At 46.7% G+C, this 20,704-nt stretch overlaps 1 protein-coding gene across 1 annotated transcript in view; it reads left to right on the top strand.

Moving 5' to 3' along the window:
• The first annotated feature begins 1,443 nt into the window (after window positions 1–1,443).
• The window catches only part of SHB (SH2 domain containing adaptor protein B), a 79,551-nt gene continuing 60,290 nt past the window's right edge, over window positions 1,444–20,704 (top strand). Inside the window, 3 exon segments of the mRNA XM_080574865.1 lie at window positions 1,444–1,811; window positions 1,814–1,950; window positions 1,952–2,300. Coding sequence (XP_080430991.1) covers window positions 1,719–1,811; window positions 1,814–1,950; window positions 1,952–2,300 — 579 coding nt within the window. The 5' untranslated portion in view covers window positions 1,444–1,718.

Raw genomic sequence — 20,704 nt, 5'->3', positions numbered from 1 at the left:
AAGAACCACCAGCAAAGTTCTCACCTCGGTAGTTCTTTGGTCTGATTAATTTCTTTCTTGTTGCAGAGGCCACAGATGGGCCTAGTGAGATCAGCCTAAGGAAGAGTCCTATCCCCATTTACATATCCATTCAGTGCCTTCAGCTTTTGCCAAGGCCAGACCAAACCATTACAGAGATGGGTACTAAAGATGCAGGTGAGAGTAACACAGCTAGGCAGAAAAAATCTTGGGAGAAGCTGCTACAGTTTGGGCAAATGGAGCAAGTTAAAAACAGCAATATTAACTGGTCACAACCATGGTGGACCAGAAGATGACAAGCCCTCCTGGCAATAAACCTGCTCAGCAGGGTGATTCACACAGGTATCATCTCCGACTTACTGTAGCCCTTTTCTATGAACACACTTGGGAAAGGCATCTACTGACAAGACTACATCCTGTTTGCTTAGCAGCACCAGCCCTAGCCACCAGCAGGGCTTGGTGCCCTTTGCTGGGGGCGCGGCCCGAGACCCCATCCCGCTGAAGGGAAGGAGCACACCCGGGCAGTGGGACTGGAGAGGCCAGAGATGGTGAAGAGAGGATGGGAGTGCATGACCCTGCCTGCAGCCCTCCTGGCTCAGAGCAGCTGGGAGAAGAAGGGGGCTCATGCCTGCTGCCTCCTTGTGGCACCTGGGGCAAAGACGCCCAGGGAGACACAGCTGGTGGTGGTGATGGCCACCAGGGCCCAGCGTAACCTGCGGCACATTAAGCATGATGTGGCTGGCTGGCTGGTTGAGGGAAGGGATTTTCCTGCTCTGCCCTGTGCTGGTGTGGCCTCACTGCAAATACTGTGTGTGGTTTTGGGTGCCACAGTATTAGAAGGGCACAAAGCCATTAGAGAGTGTCCAAAGGAGGGCTGCAAAGATGGTGAAGGGTTTACAGGGCAAGATGTGAGGAGTGGCTGAGGTGACTGGGTTTGTTCAGCCCAGAGCAGAGCAGGCTGAGGGGAGGCCTCATGGCGGCCTGCAGCCCCCTCACAAGGGGAGCGGAGGGGCAGGCGCTGAGCTCTGCTCTCTGGGGACAGCGACAGGACCTGAGGCACGGCATGGAGCTGGGACAGGGGAGGGTCAGGCTGGGGGTTAGGGAAAGGTTCTGCACCCAGAGGGTGGTCGGGCACTGGGACAGGCTGCCCAGGGCAGTGGTCACGGCAGTGAACTTGGGGAAGCTCAAGCAGCGTTTGTACACCGCTCTCAGACACGTGGGCTGATTTTGGGGTGGTTCTGTGCGGAACCAGGAGCTGCACTCCACGGCGTACTCCATGCGCTCCCCCCAGCCACTGTGCACCTCCCTACGGACTCCCCCCCCGTCCCCGCCCCCAGTTGCCAGCGGTCCCGCGCCCCGCCCCGCCCGTCCCCGCCCCTCCCGTCCCGTCCCGTCCCGGTGGGCGGCCCCGCGCAGCCGCGTCCCCGCCCGGCGGCGCGCTGAGGTCAGCCCGGGCCGCGGTGCAGGCGCAGCGGCGGCGGCGCTCGCGACAGCCGGGCTGCGGCCGGGGGAAAGCCGGGGGCCCGCAGCCCGCCGGGGGGGGACCCGTGTGCGCGGAGTGGAGCGGGGCGGGGCGGGGCGGGGCGGCCGGTTCCGTGCCGCCCCGCCACCCGGCTCCTCCATGCGGGCGGCGAGCGGAGCTGTCGCGCAGGGCGGCGGGGGCAGCGGCCGCCGCTGAGGGCCCTCGCCCGGAGGAGACGATGGCCAAATGGCTGAACAAGTACTTCAGCCTGGGCAACAACAAGACCAAGAGCCCCCCGCAGCCCCCGCGGCCCGACTACCGGGAGAAGCGCAACGGTGCGGGCGGCGCGCCCCGCCCCGACGGGCCGCCGCACCTCCACCACCACCGCCAGCACCACCACCAGCACCACCACCACCAGCAGCACCCGCAGCAGCACCCGCACGCCTCGCCCGGCTTCCCGCACCGCCACCTGCGCGACGACACCAGCGACCTGCTCCGCGCCTACCGCGCGCAGAAGGAGCGCGACTTCGAGGACCCGTACAGCGGGCCCGGCTCGTCCCTGCGCAAGCTGCGCGCCCTTTGCCGGCCCGAGGAGCCCGGCGAGCCGGCCCCGCGCCTGTTCTCCTCCTCGTCCTGCGGCGCCGCCAGCCCCGCCGCGCCCGGCTCCCCGCACCTCTTCCGCAGCCAGAGCGAGCGGCGACCCGGCACGCCGCCCGACGTCAGGTACATCTCCCCCCGGCACCGCCTCATCAGGGTGGACATCGGCGAGGTAAAGAAGACGGGCCCCGAGCCGCCCGCGGCCGCTGCGGGGAAGGAGAAGGTGGGTGCCGCGCTCCGCAGGGCTCCGCGCCCCTCTCCCTCTCAGGAGGGTGTTCTTGACGTGGTAACATCCCTCTGCAGGGCTCGGTGCTTTGGTTCTGACAGGCTTTGGGTATAACCCCTAGAGTAGGCTTGCTCTGGGCACTCACCAACCGCACTTCTCCTGTCCGGGGCTAGCCATGAGCTTACAGCAACAATTCACGTTGAGATATTACCGATTTGCTTCTCCTGGAGGTGGCTGTTTCTCACACGTTGGCTTCGTTACCTCCCGGTTCAGAGCTGAAGGTGAGGCAGCGCCAATTCCCGTGTCACAGGAGCCTAATGCCTGCCTCGCGCTGCGTGTTCGCAGCTGGCAGGCACCCGCAGCAAGCTGCCCAGCCGCTGGCTCCTGTAGCCAGATGTTCCCCTATCTTCTAGTGGTGGTTCGCCACAAATACCGTAGGAACGGCACTTTCAAGTGCTGGGATCTTGAACTCTGGTTACCGGGGAGAAACTTTGCAGAGGGAAGTTGCATTAATTATTTTGTAAACACAGCACACGTTCCGTTCCCCCACCTCTGCTCCTCCTGTAAGCACAGTTTAATTTTATATATATATGTATAGGAAATTAAATTTTATCCCTGTTGTAAACTAGCTTGTGAAACTTTAGAGTAATAACCGTGTCACAGGAATTCTAAGTATGTGCTGAATGTTATCAATTCAGATGATCTGCGTGTACATGTTTGAGTTTGTAAGGTGACTGGATTGAGTGGTAGCACATCTCCATGACAACCCGATAAATTATATCTTGTCCAGGTGGAATTCCAAATAAATCAGCTTGTCATGGTGATGATACAAGATTAAAACTCCTATTACCTAGTCTGTCTTTTTACACCTAGCTCCTGACTGGAAGCGACTTGTTTCGCGGAAGTGAATCATCATTAAGGTTACGGTTTCAGTATATTCAGTCTTCTGTCAGTCACCTGTGCTGAGGGTTATGTATCCACTCTTAGGCAAATACTTTCAACAACTTCGTACTTTAGGGAAAATAACTGCTTGGGGCAAAACACTTCCAAGTGCAGCTGCTGTTCTTTTTATATAAAAAAGGGCAGTTATTTTTTTATTTTTTTATTTTTAATCTTTCTGTTTTAGAACCTAGTGAAGCAATTTTCAAAACAGAAGTGACATCTTTACCCAACCTGCTACCTTGTGTGGTTATAAGTGTGTGCTGCTCCACGCCTTTCTGTGTGTTCTAAAACTGGTTTTGAGTGAGCAGCCTGCACCTTTGCAAGATAGGATGATTCCCCAAAAGGTACAGAATGCTCATGCCATAGCCTCATGCTTCCTGGCTTTGAGAGAGATGAGCAGGAAATCTTTACTGGTCTGAAAAGGCAGGTGTGCCTGTCCCTGCCCTCCCCCCTCAGAGGCTGGTTATGAGGAGCTACGCACCTTGCCTTCTGTACTGTTTGTTTCCTCCCAGCAATGGAAATGAGATCGCTATCATTTCGCAGCCCTGATATGCAAGGACTGACAAGTGAACCTGGAAAGCAGTGCCCTAACGGGCAGGCAGACAAATGCTTTTGTTTCGGCAAAGTGAACCCTGACAGAACAACTCTGTCACTTGCTGAGAGAAGAAAAAATGAGGAATTCAGTGAAGAGTGTGGCGCGTTCAGTGGCAAATAAAGCAGGTGGAAATAACCTTCCTACAGAAGGGGGACGGTAAAGAAGGTGACAAATGGGGGGAAAAAAAGACAAAAAACATCTAGAGGTCAGACATTCAGAAAAGTTGATAGAAATGTTGAAAACATTGAGAGGGGAAAAAAGTCCATGACTAGCATAGCTTAAACTGGAAAGTATATTACAAATGAAAGAAAATATAATTGCAGAATAGGTCCATCATCTCAGAAAGGTGTTAATGTTTAACAATCCAGGAGTGTTTGGTAAAGTCTTGTGGTCTGTTCTAACTTCTCTGGTCTCTTTTTCTTTTTTGAACATGCAAGGATAAAGTGCTGTTTTCCTTTACAGAGAAGTATGTTTTTCAACAAATTCAGTGAGAATTTTTTGAAGCTTTGTGCCTGGTCATTATGTGTTAAACTTGCAAGAGGTACTGGAATGGATAGGAGACTTTTTAAGGTGCTTGTTTGGTGTGGTTACATATAAAGGACAAATGGCACAGTATAAAAAACTGCAGACTGGTTAGTCTAAATTCCCAGGGAAAAAAATGATAGACCAACTGATTCAGGTAGTAGAGGAGATACAAATTAAATTAATGGCACATGACTGTATTTTGCAAGATTCTGTGCAGAGGCTGTGAAAGTAACTGCAGAGATGCAATGCATCTGGAGTTCAGGAGGCTTGATGGTAGAGGTGAGAATACTGACTGACCAAGGCTGAAGCAGAGAAACCCAAATTGGTAGGAGGCCATGCACCTGTCATGGTGAAGTGAATGGCCTTCAAAGGAGGTGCCCAAGGGTGTCACCACTGCAAGGTGTATTTGAATTCAACTTGGTTAGTGGATTTTTATTTTTATTTTTTTATTTAGGTAGTATTATCAGGCAGGTTTGGGGTCTTTAGCAGTGGTGCTTATCTGAAAGCAAGGGAGATCAGGCTAGGTAACAACTTGTGGCTGAAGGAGTTCAGTTCCCCTAGTATGGATGATAAATAAATTAGTGGCTTCCACCGTTAATGCTAACCTGGAAGAAATTAACTGCCCACCTCTCCTGCAGCAGGCAAATGAGTGTTGGTGAGCCAGAATGACATGTGGCCGTATGTGTAAACTCGGCGGCTGCTCTCTTTGTGTAAGAACAAATGCAGGATGCGGCTTACTATCAACTCAGTGGACAAACCTCTTGGTGAACCGGGATCCTCCTGAGTGACTCTTCATTTTCCTTTTTTTTTTTTTGGTGTTGTGTGTAAATCTGTGAAGGTAGTAATACTTGAGGAGAAAGTGTCTGTGTAAAAGTGTACTTTGTGTAATTTCTCACTCGAATGCTTCTCCACTTGGCTTTGGAGCTGAAGAACCTCAGAAGTTCATGGTACTGAGATCTGGATGCTAGCTAAGTGTGAGGGCTAAGGCCATGTGCCTTGGAAACTGTCCCTCTATTATGCATGAAACAACTACCTTTGTTGTGTTGCACTTGGCTATGAACATGCAGTTTGAGCTTTTCAGCTCTAGGATAAAAGTGCTTATGCTCCATAGAACAATCTTAATATCTGTATATTATCAAAATTTTTAGTAAACATTGAGAAGATGTTTATCTTATTTTCTTATCTGGAAGGTCTGCATTTGATCTTGCAGGTGGGAGCAAGTCACACGTATTTAGCAGAATCTTGTAGCTGGTATTTTGAGATGCACTGAGAAACACAAGATACCTTAGCACTGTTAGAATTATCTATACCCAAGTATATATTTTCTAGAGATCCTAAATTACAGATGGAAGTCTGTGTCATATTCCCATGTATAATCCGTTGCAGCAGGGTGTCAGGCTGCTGCTCTTTACAACAGGCTGTACTCTGAAACAATCTTGCTTTCTGCATGTGGTTCCTATTGACATATGGTTCTGTCTTTGAGCCAGAGGTCTGGAAAATAATACTGGTGGCCCCTGGTCTTGTGATCCTGCGTGAAAGGTATGGATATGACCATGAATAAAGGCAGCAAGCTGTATTTTTTTTCCATGCATCTCGGACAGATAGAAATGTATTCTACATACATCAGTCTGATGATCAAGGGACTATCCATCTTAGGAAAGGTAAGGTACTCAGTTGTTACCCAAACCTGTGGAGTCCTTGTGACTTCAGGGCTCTTCCAAGTGATGTGGTGGGTTGTTTGGTTACAAGCATGCCTGGCTTCTGCAGCGTACTGCAACAGCTGCAAACCATCTCAGCCCTGGAAACCATCCAGACTTTCAGACTTTTGGACAAAGAAAACTGGAGCAGAAAAAGGCTACCAGAAGGGATTTTGAAGCAGTTGGACACGTGCAGATGGAAGGAGTGAGTGGTTGTCTTCTGAGAGAGTGTGTTGTGTATACCTTTGCAGTAAATGGATCCAGAGCACTGACAGTGCCTCAGTTACTGGCTTCAAGTAAAAGACTGACTTGCCCCTTCTGAACGCAGATGTAGGTATTGAATCATTTACTGGGAGACTGCAGCTGAACACGTTCCGCATGGCCTCGCTCTGAAAAAGGCTGTTACTGCGGTACGAATGCCTGTAAGGGAGCTGGGCAGGATAGTGGACCTTTGTTCAGTTTCCATCCCCTTCTCTGCAACCTCTGTGTAATGTGTACAAACCATGGCCCCTCCTGACCCCCAGCAAGCAGGAATACGTGCCTGCAGCAATCTTTTATGTGTGCCCTGTTTTCCTTCACAGGAGAGCATGCAAGACTGGTATCTGTCTGTGCTGGGATGTCATCCCCCATCCAACACATCGGCACTGCTGCTAGTGACAGAGACTCTGAGCTGTTTTGTGCTCAGTTTCTGTGCTCATGGTGTGGTACAAAATTCTCATTCACTTTGGACTGAGTGGGATACAGAATATTAAATGTGAGGTTGGCAGTTCTAGGCAAAAGCTGAGAATAGACACAGTTGTTTTCTAATAATGCTTGTGTTTGTCTTTCCTTGCATTGTCCAGCTGTGAGCTCTTTAATTACATCTCTTGTCATTGACACTTTAATCTTGATGTTGTGTCCCTGTCCTACTCTTGGACATCAGGAATTAGCATGTGTGATCTTCTCTATCTTAGGCCTGTATTCTGAGTAGTTTATGGCCTGAGAGGTAGTTACTGCAGAACTAGTCTGTGCATTAATTTTTCTCTCTCCATCTATGTTCAAAGTCACATTTTGAAACAGATACCAAAAGACGTGAAGTTCGAACCAGGGAGCTTAGCCTTTGACACAGGAGACAGGATCACAGGATGGATTAGTTTGGAAGGGACCTCTGGAGTATACCTGGTCCAGCAACACTGCCTCTGCCCCTGCCCTGGGCTCTGTCCTCTTCGCACCCTCCCTTCAGGTATTTATATATACACTGATGAGAAACTACCTGATCCTTCTCTTCTCCGGGCTGAACAGTCCCAGCTCTCTCAGCCTTTCCGCATTGGAGAGGTGCTCCTGTCCCTTCATCTTGGTGGCCCTTCACTGCACTCTCTCCAGTGTACCCTTGTCCCTCTTGTACTGGGGTGCCCAGAACTGGACACAGAGCTCCAGGTGCAGCCTCACCAGTGCTGAGTGGAGGGCAAGGATCACGTCCCTCGACCTGCTGGCAACACTTTACCTCCTGCATCCCAGGATACTGATAGCATTCTTTGTGGCAAGGGCACCTTGCTGGTTGGTGTTCAGGCAGGCGTTCCTCCCAGTTTTGTTTCCTCTGCAAACTTGCTGAGGGTACTCTGCCCCATCATCCACATCATTAATGAAGACATTAAACAGGACTGGACCCAGTATTGACTCGTCAGGTACTTTGCTAGTGAGTGAACTCCAACCAGCCTTTGTGCTACTGATCACTATCCTCTGGGCCTGACATTTATCCAGTTTTCAATCCACCTCACTGCCCATCAAGTCCATACTTCATCAGCTTCTTCTTGAGAATCTTATGGGAGACAGTGTCAAAGGCCTTACTGAAGTCCAGGCAGGCAACATCCACTGTTCTTCCCTTGTCTACCAGGCCAGTCATTTTGACTTCTTCACCACAGTTTTCAGTTCTAGCTGGAGAGAGGAAAAAAAAAAAAAAAAAAGAAAAACAAAACCACAAAAACTAGACAAACAAAAAACCTCCACTACTCATAGCTGCTGTGGCCTGCAAGTACTTGGGATGTTTTCCACTGGAGGGATTACCAGTGACTGCAATGCCCAAAGTGTTAAAGTATTTCATAGGCTTCATATGTGGGAGTGGTAGTGACCACTGATGGACTTCAGCCACCTACAGCAGTTATTTAGGACTGCAGACTAAAGGCTGCTGAGGAACTGCAGGAGGAGCATGTGTGAAAGATTACCACCCTCCTGGAATTCAGATCCCTGCTCTTCTGAAATGTTTCAAGATCTATTTTAATTTTGCGTGGTTTAAAAAACAGTGTAGTCTAATCTTCAGAGAAGAGTCACAGCAGTGTGCCAAATGTAGTTTTAAAGATCGGCATGTGCTGAGTGAGATAGGAACGGCCCGGAGCTGTGCTACATACGCAGTGGGTAGTTCCCTATCTGAACCTTGCAGAGATAGTGAGATTGTAGCTCAGTAACTGGGACTTGGAGGAAGTTTGTCAGGGAGGTGTTGCATTGCAATGGATTCTCTTCAGGTGGTCTGAGAGTGGTGTCTCTCTTTTTTCTTTTTGAGTGGTCTCTGTCTTTAAAGAAAGTTTTACCCTCTCAGATACCTTTCTTTTTTAGTTTCAACCAGTATTGTTCCAGCAAACAGATTTTTGTCCCGTCTTCTGTGTAACTCTGCCTGTGGTGTGTATATGTTGTGGTTGAGCCTGGCCAGCAGCTCAGTACCATGCAGCTGTTCTCTCACCCTCCCCTCCACAACGGGACAAGGGAGAGAATTGGGGAGGAAAAAGGCGAAAGATTGTGGGTTGAGATAAAGACAGTTTAATAGGACAGAGAAGAAATAAAAATAGTAATAATGGTAATTGTAATAATAATAATGTATACAAAGCAAGTGATGCACAATGCAATTGCTCACCACCTGCTGATTGATGCCCAGCTCATCCCTGAGCAGGGACCCCCCTGCCCCAGCCAACCACCCCGTATTAATTGTTCGGCATGACACCACGTGGCATGGGACATCCCTCTGGCCAGCCTGGGCCAGCTGTCCTGGGTCTGTCCCCTTCCAGCTCCTGGTGCACCCCCAGCCTCATCACTGGCAGGACAGCAACAGGAGCTGAAAAGTCCTGGGCTCTGTGCGAGCACTGCTCTGCAACAACTGAAACATCAGCGTGTTATCAGTGTTATTCTCATCCAAAATGTTGCACCACAGCAGCTACCAGGAAGAAATTTAACTCTGTCCTAGCCAAAACCAGGACAGTGTAGAAAGGAGTAAATGCTTGGTTAGCGTTAAACTGACTGGGATGATGTGTCCCGCAATTCAAGGAGCAAGCATTGGTCCAACTTGCTGTGGCCACTGTGATCTGTGACTAACTTATCACTATTTCAGATTAGAGAGATGTTCCTTTGCCTCAGTCTCCAGTGTTCCTCTCTCATCTCCCATCCCCTGACATGTCTGCATTAAAGAAATAAGCTGGTCAGCCACAGTGCTTGGCATGATTGCCCAGCCATTGATCTGTAGTAGATACTGGAGAATGAAGACCCTCTGCAGTCGATATAAACCTTGAAATTCATTTGAGAAGCTCTGATGTGGCTGACAGACATGCATCTCTGGCAAAAGCAACGCATGGTTACTGAGACTGCAGCAGCAGTGAAGAAGGTGAGCTGAGTGATTCACTAAATCCTGGAATAAATTTTCCTAATGGGAGGAAGAGATAAATGACTTCAAGATGGTTGAGAGTCAGAAGCTACAACATGAGAGAAACTGTGAGCTGCCAAACGCTCCTAGGTCGTGGTAGAAAGGTGGAAAGTGACCAAGGCGCTCATTGTGTTCAGTGCGGGGAAAAACAAGTTGTCCCCGAGAAATTAGACAAATGCTTTTTGTTTTTCCCTCCCACACTCTTGTCATGAAGCTCAGACAGGGGAAGCTGGGGGGGCTCGGAGAGGTCTCTGGCTGTGCGCTGCAGCTCCCGAGTGCTGTGTGTAACACCATGCTCTGCAGACCCATGGGTGACTGAACTGGCCTGTTTGTCACCGTGGTATATTGAAAGGTGAATGGATGAGTCTTAAAGTTTGGACTCACTGAAGTGCATGGGTGTTGCTAAAAGGGCTTTTTAGGGTGACAGAAAATATTGGAGTGGACGTGGGTGCTGTTGAGTTGGATTTGCTGTCACCATGCTGCTATATAACAAGGGTTTTGTGGATACCAAACAAAGAAATATGTGGGGCAACACCAGCTTTGCAACAACTTATTGTAGAAATAAAAGATTAGTTTTGCCAGCAATAAGGAAAGAGCGCGATCAGATAACAAATATGAAAAACGTGAATTGCTAAATTGCTAAATTGTAAATTGCTAAATCTCAGGTTGGTTAGATCTCTTACCCCAGAGAGACTAGTAGCCAAAGCCACACTGCACACTGGTCTCACATGTCGTGACACAGAAATCAGGACATCTCCTGCGCTGGGCAGCCCCTCTGGTCCAGCTCTCAAAGAGCTACAGTTAGTGGTTTCTCAAACCAAATGTTTATCACGTATTGAGGTTGTGAGACCTCTTTGCTCATGAGTAAATTCTGCCACCTAATTATTCTGACCCAGAGAACTAGCCATGTTGCCTTTTGGAGCATGTCCTGTTTCAGGTTGATGCACCCCATTTGAATGGAACAGGGTGATCCCATTCCATAAAGAGGATCTGGACGGCACATGTTACGCTGTGAGCGGGCACAGCTGGAAACTTGTACTTACTGCTTTTGTCTGGAGTTGGGTAAGTCACTTACCCTTACCAGTTTAGGTCAGCAGAGGGTCTCACCACGTGTACCTTTGAGCGCTCTTGGGGGTATACACACCTGCTAAATGCTGAAGTCATTCTAACCGCTGCTAAGGCGTGGGGAACAAGACCGTGATCTACAGTGTAGAGGAGGGAGACGTCAAATCTGGGTGGAATTTGAGTTTGAGTCCTGAGCTGTGATGTAGGGACCCTGGCTCATCAGTCTGTGAGGTTCATCTTAAGATTGCTTTTCCTTGGTTTTCTGTGGACTGAGTTCTGAGCTCTGAGGTATGTCTGCTCCATGAAACACGCTTGAGTAAAGCCAACCAGACTGGAGAGTGATTTTCCACCCAGTGTAATGCAACTCATTGAGCCCTGAGCTGTGAGGGAGCAAGCTAATTATACAGAGTTTGCCACCATCATTGCGATATTGGGAAAGTTGCGGAAGGAATGATTGTTCGCTCTTTGGCACAAAGTATGGAGAAGCTTTGTGGTGAAAGGCAGCTGCTGCTGGCTTGATGTACTCAGGTTGTGCTGATCATCTAGATGTAGTATAGCACTGCAGGGTGGCTCTTTTGCGGCTGGAAAGCCTGTTCAGGGTCTCCTGCCACTCTGAAGCTAGAGCATCTAGTGTGTTGGAGGAGTCCACATGCTCCTGATGCTGAAGGGAGGGAAGAAAGGGACAAGAGCTGTTTGTGATGGCAGCTGGAGGCGAGACTGGAACAGCCTGTGTTCAGAAGGGGCTAGCTGTGCGCAGAACAGCGGGCAGAACAGCGCAGCAGGATGCTGGCTGTGATTCTCTTGGCAAGGTGATACCCTGGAGCTACACACCTGGGCTTCTGTGAGCAAGCAGGAGGGCACACCTCTTCCTCCCTGGTGCAGACAGAGGAGCTGCATCGTGCTGCTGTGACTCAGCGGGTCGGAGCCCTGTCCCTGGGAGGTGAGGTGGGCTGCAAGGGTGTCCCTGGAAGGGCATTACCGTGTGCAGCAGCCTTCCAGGTCCTAGCACAGGCCTGCCCTTTACCAGCTTGCAGTATGTGTTTCACAGTTGGTTTTCTTCGTACTGGTTCTGCATAAATTCACCTCTTAATTTTCCTATCTGGGGATTGCTGTGAGGATGTACGCTGAAAAGCCAGCTGGGGGAAAGAGGGAAGAAATTCATTGCTTTTATATGCCTCTGCTGGTGTGATGACTTTGACCTGGTTCCAGCAGCTGACAGTGCATGGGGACAGAAGAAAAAAGCTGCGTGCTGCAGATGCAGTTTGTGTTCTCCCGGTCTCTGTATGTTTTTGTGTCAGACAGGGGAGGCCCTGAAGCATTCCCTGTAAAAGTTCAACTTGCCTCTGTGACCAAGCATTAGCTTACCACGCGTATCAGAGGAATGGATAATATTAACAGTAGTTTTGAGACCTGTCCCTATGGTTACACTTTTGTCATTGCATTTTCATGTTGAGCCAGCAATTCTAATTAGTCTTCAGACTGATAAAGCTAATAAATGTAGGAGACAAAGAAGAGGTATGCAGTTTAACCTCAAACGGTAGTAACAATCTGCATAAGGCTAAACGTAGCTATCAGATGGTGAAGGAAAAAAAATCTGCTTAAAAATAATGCAGTATTGGAGTTTGCATGGAGAACAAAAGGAGGCAGTGAAAACAGCATGCCAAAAGCGAAATTTGTTGCTTTACAAGTTCCAGCTTCAAATAGAACTGAAAAATACGTGGTGGATACTATGTATTGCTTAGTGAGGCTTTCTTCTAAATTGAATGAGTGCAGAGCAGGGATCAGGGCAAACGTCCAGAGCAGTCCATCAATATAGCACTTTCATGTCTTCCGTCTTAATGGGGACTGTAATAACTGAACGGAATCCAAATGCATGCTTAGTAACATCCTCCGGTGTACACAGCTCCTGTCTGATCTCAAACTGCTGCTGGAGTCTACCAATTACACTCATCTTCTTCGTTTGTTTTGCCTCAAATGTAGGCTTTCCTGTTACATATATTGAATGTAATGTTATGATATTTGCATAATATGTATGTACATAGGTATACATAAATAAATAGTGTATGTATTATATAGCTATAATTATTACTTATTTTATATGCATACATATTGCTTAGAAGGAGGCTGCAGAACTTCCAGCTATGGAGCACTTCAGAACCTGTGTGGGCAAGACCGTGAACAACATGGTCTAGCTTTCACATGACCCCTGCTTTGAGCAAAGCAGGACAGTGAGCTTTGACTCTGATTTTAATTGTCTTCAGAGATCTCACAGAACCTAAGCCTTTATTTTTGTTTTAAGTCTGATGTTCAAAAACTGCCCTGGAGCCTGAGTGCTGCCAACAGACTTTTGTAATGTTAATATAGTGCATTCCTGTAAGGACAGCAGTGCGGGATCTAAGGTACAGCTCTGTCAAGCTGGAGTGTCTTTCCCATTCTGCAGCTGAACCTTTGCAGTCGGTGAATGTGGAGTTAGTCTGACGTGGTCTCTGAAGTGTACAAGCATACCTTCTTCTGCAAAAGCATAAAGGAGTGAATAGGGCTTTGTTCAGATCAAGTGCATGTGTATACAGTTGGGCACGGCTGGGTGAGTCAGTGGGAGAGAATGATGTTGTGAGGACACTAAAGCAGGGTTGAACACTCTTGCTGATCAGCAAGAAGGAAAGAATTGTGCTTTCTTCTGTAGGTTGTCCCCTGAGTTTTCACGTGGGTGTGTGCAGGAGCTGAGCTAGTTAAGTCTGCCTGTTAACACTGAAGTACTGAGACAGCATCATTGCACAACTCTGTTTCTACATTTGGGCCACCATAAATGCAGCTTCCTTACTGTTGTGTGACAGGACAGATATTATCTGCGTTCTTCCCTTAAACTGCTCAGATAAGGAAAGAGGTCTGCATTACGGTTATTTACACATCCAGCTTAAGGCACACTTGCAAGCGGTGTTAGCATTGGGACTGTTCTAATGTAATGCATATGTGGAAGGGGAAACCTATAGGCAAAATAAGGTTAGGCAATTTTGTGTGATTTAAGGGACCTTTAAATGAGAAGGCAGACACAAGAACGTGCGGGAACTTAGGTAAATGTCTTTTAGCCTGATTAATGAGTAGGAAGGTCTAGAAAGAAGAAAAGTGAATCTGTTTCTTTTTAACTGTCAAGTTGTCTAGTAAACTTCTGGTTTACGATCTGATCTGCTTGTGGTGGCGAGCTTGCCGTTGTATTTACTTGTACCACTGAAGAAATGCCTATTCTACGTCTTTACAAGCTCCTTTGCTCCCCATGTTCCCTGACACTGATCGGTACTGGGAGGAGAGACTTTGTGTCTAAACATCTTTGTATGTGCCCTTGCCTAGCAAGGTCTTGGTGTCTGGTTCCCAGACATTCATGGAGAGCTGTGGTCAGCACTACCCCCTGACAAGGGATATGGTTTCTTTTCTTCCCTTTGCTGCCCTGTGTCAGTGTGACTGTATCCCATCACTGAGCATATGCCAGTCATTGCTGTCCAAGTAGCGTAAGTAATATGAAACCTGGCAACTGAAACAGTGTATGATGGGTTTTGGTGATAGATAGCAAAGGGACTGCCATCCAGGCCTTCCTGGCTGTCTCACTGTTTCCTTAAGTGTTACAGTAAAGCAGTCCATTAACATGGAAACAGATATAAGATGTGATTTTTGGAGCAGTTGTGCATCATGCTTGAAGTGTAGAAAACTTTTGTACAAAGCTTTCTGCTAACAGCAGTGCATGAGGTAAATCCTACGTTTATTTACTTTTTTAACCTGGTATTCCAGAAGGAACAATGCCTATTAACTGCTGTGTCTGTCCATCCTTCTGTAACTTGGATCTGTTGGCAGGTGCTGGAAGGTGTATTTTCAAATTTAAAGTAGCTGAGTGGATGGCTCAAGGAAGGACTCTTTCCCTACTGAAGGGAAAGCAGGTATAACTCTTTTTTAACCTTTCAGCAGCAGCAGCTTTTGGGTCTGTGTTGCCCTATATGAAGGAGGGACACACATGAGCTAGACACATGTGGGATATGGGCAGACTGATCCAGCGGGTGGCATCTCTGCCCATGGCAGAGGGGTTGGAACAAGGCGATCTTTAAGGTCGCTTCCAACCCAAGTCATTCCTTGATTCTGTGTCAGGGAACTGCAGTCACTGCCTGGGCAGCCAAGGGCATACAGGGAGGGAGATGGGGAGGCAAGAAGATGAGAATTGTTTGTCTCAGGCTGTCAGCAGTTGGGTTCTGTCAGTGTGAGGTGTAGGTTAATGCATTTGCCTGAGCTTTGTAAACTGCAAACAGCAGTCTTTTGTGAGAACAAAGCCTTACGCATGAGTGAGTAGCCCTTGAAATGTTATTAAATCCTTTTTTTTTGTATTTTTTTTTCTGCCTCACCACCAGTCCACCCTCTCTCAGAAAATTTGGAGCTACTTTTCCAGATTTGAGCTTCAGTTACATTTTAGAGAAGAATACATTCTCCTCTGGAAATCAAAGCTATGAATGACACCTGGGACATCCTTCCAACACGCAAGTTTAGGAGTAGAAGGAAAGGCTCCGTACACAGTACGATCTGTGGAGTAGTCCGCTAGTATCATGACCTAAATTTCCAATTCCTTAGTGAGATATGCAAAATCCTGCTTTTACTATTCTTGATCTAATGCCACCAGGATGGTGGAGATCCCTCTGCTGGCTCTTGTGGGAATTCAGCCATGTAAAGTTCACAAACCTGGGAAACATGCACATGCATTGAACTTTATTTTGAAAGAAGGCACTACTGAAACTACAGGGAGAATTACCTGAACATGTTCTGGAATTTGGGGCTTCATGGAAGAAGGCAGGAGTGCAAGTTTTCGTTGGTTTGGAAAACAAATCTGGATGAAACTTGGCAGTTCTTCTGTATGCAGGCTGAACTTCATCTAGGTTTCGTCATCAGAGACCTTTCTGATGTGTAGCGCCTAAGCATTACATGAAAGTACTGTGTTTACAGAAATATCTGCCTCGGGCGTGTTTGTGATGTGAGAGACCTGGAGATCCCTTGGGGACAGGGAGAGAAATTTGGCTTTGTCAAAAATTTCTCAGGGTTGTAAGAAGAAACAAACAAAAACCAAAACGGCATGTAATACAAAGTGACTGGTCTTTTGTGACTAGATTTTCAGAGAGGATGAAGAATTTTCATTACGTTGTGTTAAGCATAGTAACTGTGGTGTTGTCTGACACAACTTCAGAGTGCTCATCTTTAAGTGAGAGCTCCTGCCCTATCTTTGCTGACAGCTGCATGTTCTTGTCTGTGATATTGGTGGATTTAATTGCCAGTCACAAAAGCTGGGAAAGGAAGGCTACGCAACCTGTCATTTTTCTGGGGGGAGATTTAATTACAAAATAATAATGAATCTCTACCCAAAAGGGTCTTTCATAATAATTCTCCCAAAGATTCAGCTAGCAGAAGAGGTCTTTTGTTTTCTGATTATTGCTATTTGTCATAGTTCCTTTTGGATTTTTCCAGAATAATGTGTGCTTAACTGGGATAGCCAATATTAGTGGCAAGTCAATTAACAGACAGTTCTGTGCTGAAGTTGCTGTTTCCAGGATAGTTTTTTTGTATCTTCTTTCAGTTCAAAGAAGGGTTGTGCTTCAGTATGGCAAGTTCTCATTTTTGTTGTCGTTTCTGGTGTTTTTTCTTGTTCCTTTTAGAAATGTGATTTTAGTGAGATAGATACCTGCAAAATTATGCATTTGTGCTTGTTCTTTGTTTTCTTCCTGTGGCTTTATATGCAGTTCATGTTTTTGCATATGCAAAAACTCCTTTTGTGTGTAGCATAACAACATATGTAGGTCTTACATGGTGTTTTTAAGACTCTAGAGGAACAAAGATAGCAATGCTTGCATCTTAGTTAATACATACTAGAGGGGTAAAACTGAATTTCATCTTATACTTAACTTTGAGTTTTTCTTCTTAAAACAATTTTGTATTTGCTAATTGGCATCTTAGCTGGTGCTATTGTTACAAATTTGTCAACTTACCCGGTAACTGAGCCATGCTCATTTTCTTTTGCCTTTGAGTTTTACCGGAGTGCCTGTGTGGGAGAACTCCTGAGAGTGTTCCCTGTTGTTGTCTCTGATCTAGGAAGGCCAAATACAAGTTTCATTTAATTTTATATCAGTGCACTTCTATTTATGTTTCAGAGTTTCTTTTGCTTGAAGGTACTCATACATTAGGTATTCCTAGATCTACATGATAGAAAACAATATTGCGTGTTTATGTTTTTTCATCTCTTTCTGTTAGGGACCTCTTAAATGGCTCTGGAAGGTGATTCATATGACTGACATTTGCCTATTCTAATTTATAATTTCTTTCTAAGATGTTACTGGCTATGTTTCTGCATTTTGACTTTAAATTTTCTGTGGTTTTCTTTCCCTATATGCCATTCTTCCAAAGGCAAGACTGATTCATTTTCCTTGGAAAGAAAGCTGAATGACATCAGATTAACTGCATGTAGATGGATTACTATGCAAGAGCATTTATTGGAATAGTGGAAAAGTAGTTTACTCCATTTGAATGATTGAAAGCAGAACTTTTTTTTGTGTGTGTGTATGGTGGTGTTGTTTGCGTCTGTTTGGAAAAAACCTGTAGGAGAGTGAAGTATGTGAGTGTCAGTTATACACCTCACAGTCTGTCCACCATTCAGTAATTGAGAGGGTTATGCCAAGCCAAATCCTGGTACGGTTTCTGAAACAGCAGGCCAGGTGGCTTCAATGTTGAAGCCTGTCTTCTGCTTGGTATCTGGAACACAGGCTTCACAGACCCTGTAATGACAGGGTTCATGTGTTCATGTGACTCAGCCCAATTTTACTCTATTGTGCTCGCACTGTTAAGATACATGGTCTTTCTTTTCAGTGACAGAGGGGCCAGTCCCTAGTGTCTCTGAGTCCAAGCTGTTGTACTCCAAACAGTATTTCCATTTTAAAAGCAAAGATGGCTTTGCTAGATTAAATCTGAATTTCAGCAGAGAATGTGTGGTAGTAAAGTGTGCCTCCTGATACAAGGAGCTGCCTCTGTCTCCAGAAAGATGGGGACATACAATTGCTCAGAGCAAGTGCAGCTTCTTTGCACCAGAAAAACTCAGACTTCCCAGCCACTGAGATAGTAACTGTTCTGCTCAAATTGATGCTTTTTGAAAACAAGCATCTGTTGAAATAGAGGAATACCTGCAAAATGAATCACATGTTTCAGTATCGGTTGCTGTGAGCTGTGCGCAGAAATGCTTCTACCTGTTTTGCAGGGTGGAAGGGGGGCTGTTTTTATTGAGGGTTTTAGGTTTATAAATTTTTTTTTCAGTGTGCATTGGTTTAAAGGTGGAACAGAAAGTTCTTGCTCTAACTCTAGCAACCCTGGCACAGGCCAGGCGGTAGCCTCGCATGTAGGGCCAGGCTGGTGACAGTAACAGATTCCACTGTCTGCTGACCAGCAGACTCAGGGAAGTGTTGTATCAGGTCCTGGGTATGTCCAGGATGTCCAGCTGGGAAGAGCTGGAGGTGGCAGGACCTACAACACCACTCAGGATGAGAACAAGGCCTCAGCCTGAGCTGAAATGGAGCTGTGAGCACAGTGTATGGATGGAGGACCCAGGTGAGGCTGGTCAGGTATGAAGGGTATGGGTATGAAGGCTGGCCACCCAAACTGGTGGGCTCAAAGTCCCAACACTTAGTGATTTTGCTCACCTCTCCAGTAGCACTTCATAACCCCTCTGTTTGGTCATCCCATGTCTTGTTTCCACAGGTAAAACCCTTGGGAGAAGTGGTGCCCTTCCCTCCACTGAAGTAGGGTCAGTGTGAGCATGTTGCAGGGCAGAATGTGGTGGAGCAGCAAAACAGACGTGTACTGGGTCTGGCTGGAATTGAGTTAACTTTCCCTGCAGCAGCCCATACAGTGCTTTGCTCTGCACCTGTAGCTAGAACAGCACGGGTATCACACCAGTGTGCTGTCTATCACTGAGCAGTGCTGGCACAGCACCAAGACTCCCTCCAACCCCCCAGAGCCAGCAGGCTGGGGGTGGGCAAGAGTTGGGGAGGGGATGTCACCAGGGCAGCTGACCTAAACCGACCAAAGGGATATTCCATACAGTGTGGTGTCACACTCAGCAATAAGAGGTGGGGAAGGGGAAGGAGAGGTGGGGCTCTCATTGTGAAACATGTCTGTCCCCCTGAACAACCACTGTGTGTATTGAGGCCCTGCTTCCCGGGACGTGGCCGAACATCACTTGCTGATGGGGAATAGAGAATAATTGTTCTTTCTCACGTTGCTTCCTCACGGCCTTGCTTGTCTTTTTTTCTTTTCCTTTAATTAAATTATCCTTATCTCAACCCATAAGCCTTTTTTTTTCCCCCAGCATGTTTTCTCCGCTCTCCCTCCCACCTTACTTTCAGGAGGCGGGGGTGAGAGAGCAGTGTGGTGGTTTATTTGGCCATCAGTGTGAAACCATGACCACCAGACGTTGTTCAGAAGAGTCTCATCATGTTCATGACCCAAACCAAGTTCTTATAACTCTGGCTTAAAGTGTCTTATCTTTATTGGTGGGAAGTAGTGACTAATGACAGAATAGCTTGGGCACTTGAGGTGAAGTGTAACGGATGTTAGCAGCAGCGTTGTGTGGCACAGTGTAACAGGTGTGCTTTGATCTCCACAATAGATCTTATTGTGTTAGGAAACAAACTCTGAAGAGAAGTTAGAATAACCTGAATCGCAGCTCTGAGCTAGGCCCTGTCCTGGACTGTAGGTGGTTCTTGTACTTGCAGATCTCTCAGGTGAAGTCTGGAAAGCTTACTTGTATATGTTTCTGTGATGGCCTGATATGAATGTATGGTAGGAATGGTAATGCTACTGAATCCTCTAAAGCTATTTAAAAAAAAAAAAAGCTATTTGTAAATTTGGGTAACTATTTGCACTATATTTGCTGTATCAAAATTATTTGTAATAAAATTGTTTGACATTAAGCAGCACAGTACCACTTTTGAAAACAATTTAAACCTATGCTTAAAGTGTCCTTTTGGTTTGATGGGATGTTTTTTTGTTTGGTTGTGGTGGTTGTTTTTTTTTTTAGTTGCTTGGAAATTTTATCCCACATGTCAGAAGCTACACAGGATCGAAGACTTGCTGTGTTTGAGGAAAGCTGGAAATTTGACAGTTACATGGCCAGATATATACTGACAATAGGGTGACTCACTTTAAGCTTATATCACCTGTTTTTCAGACAAAGAGAGGTAGATAACACAAACAACAGGAGCTGCAGCTTGGCATATTTTTTTTTGTTGACTGCCATTGCATGTTTGCTTTCAGGAGGTGGAATGTCCATCTTCTGTTGCATGGTGGTAGACTAAGCTGTAATGGTGAGACTGAAATGCACTAGATTTCTAGTCAAAATAAGGGGAGCTTTTCACTTCCCAATCTTTTTCTGCTTGTTAATTGTGTATCTAGAGCAGAACCATCAAAACTTTTTTGTAGTTCATAGTTCTGCCACTGAACAACATGCAATTTAGGTACTGGCAAATGAAGCAAATTGAGACATTTGTAATCCGAATGGCTGCCTGAAGCCATCTGGAGGTTTCCTAATAGCTGTGATTCGTTTTGACAGCTGGGACCCATGTGAAATGTGTCTGGATTTAGCAAAGGGGAGAGGCAAATTAGCTATGTCCCAGTCAGGTCAGACCCTGTGTGTGAATGCCCTGTCTAGCCTGCTGCTTTCAGAACCTCAGTGTGTTTCCATTTTGCTGCGTCTAGGTACAGTATTAGCTCCTGAGTGTCCTGGCTAGTTGAGACTTCTGAGAGAGATGTTATTGGTAGATGATGGATGTCTTCCATTCTCTTCTCTCTCCTGTCCTCCATTTGTCAGTCGCTAACATGAAGGACCATTCTAGAAGCTAGTCAGACA

Source organism: Anser brachyrhynchus, assembly GCF_964034855.1.
Source record: "Anser brachyrhynchus genome assembly, chromosome: Z".
Classification (NCBI taxonomy): Eukaryota; Metazoa; Chordata; class Aves; order Anseriformes; family Anatidae; genus Anser; species Anser brachyrhynchus.
This window is presented reverse-complemented; position numbering and strand designations above follow the sequence as displayed.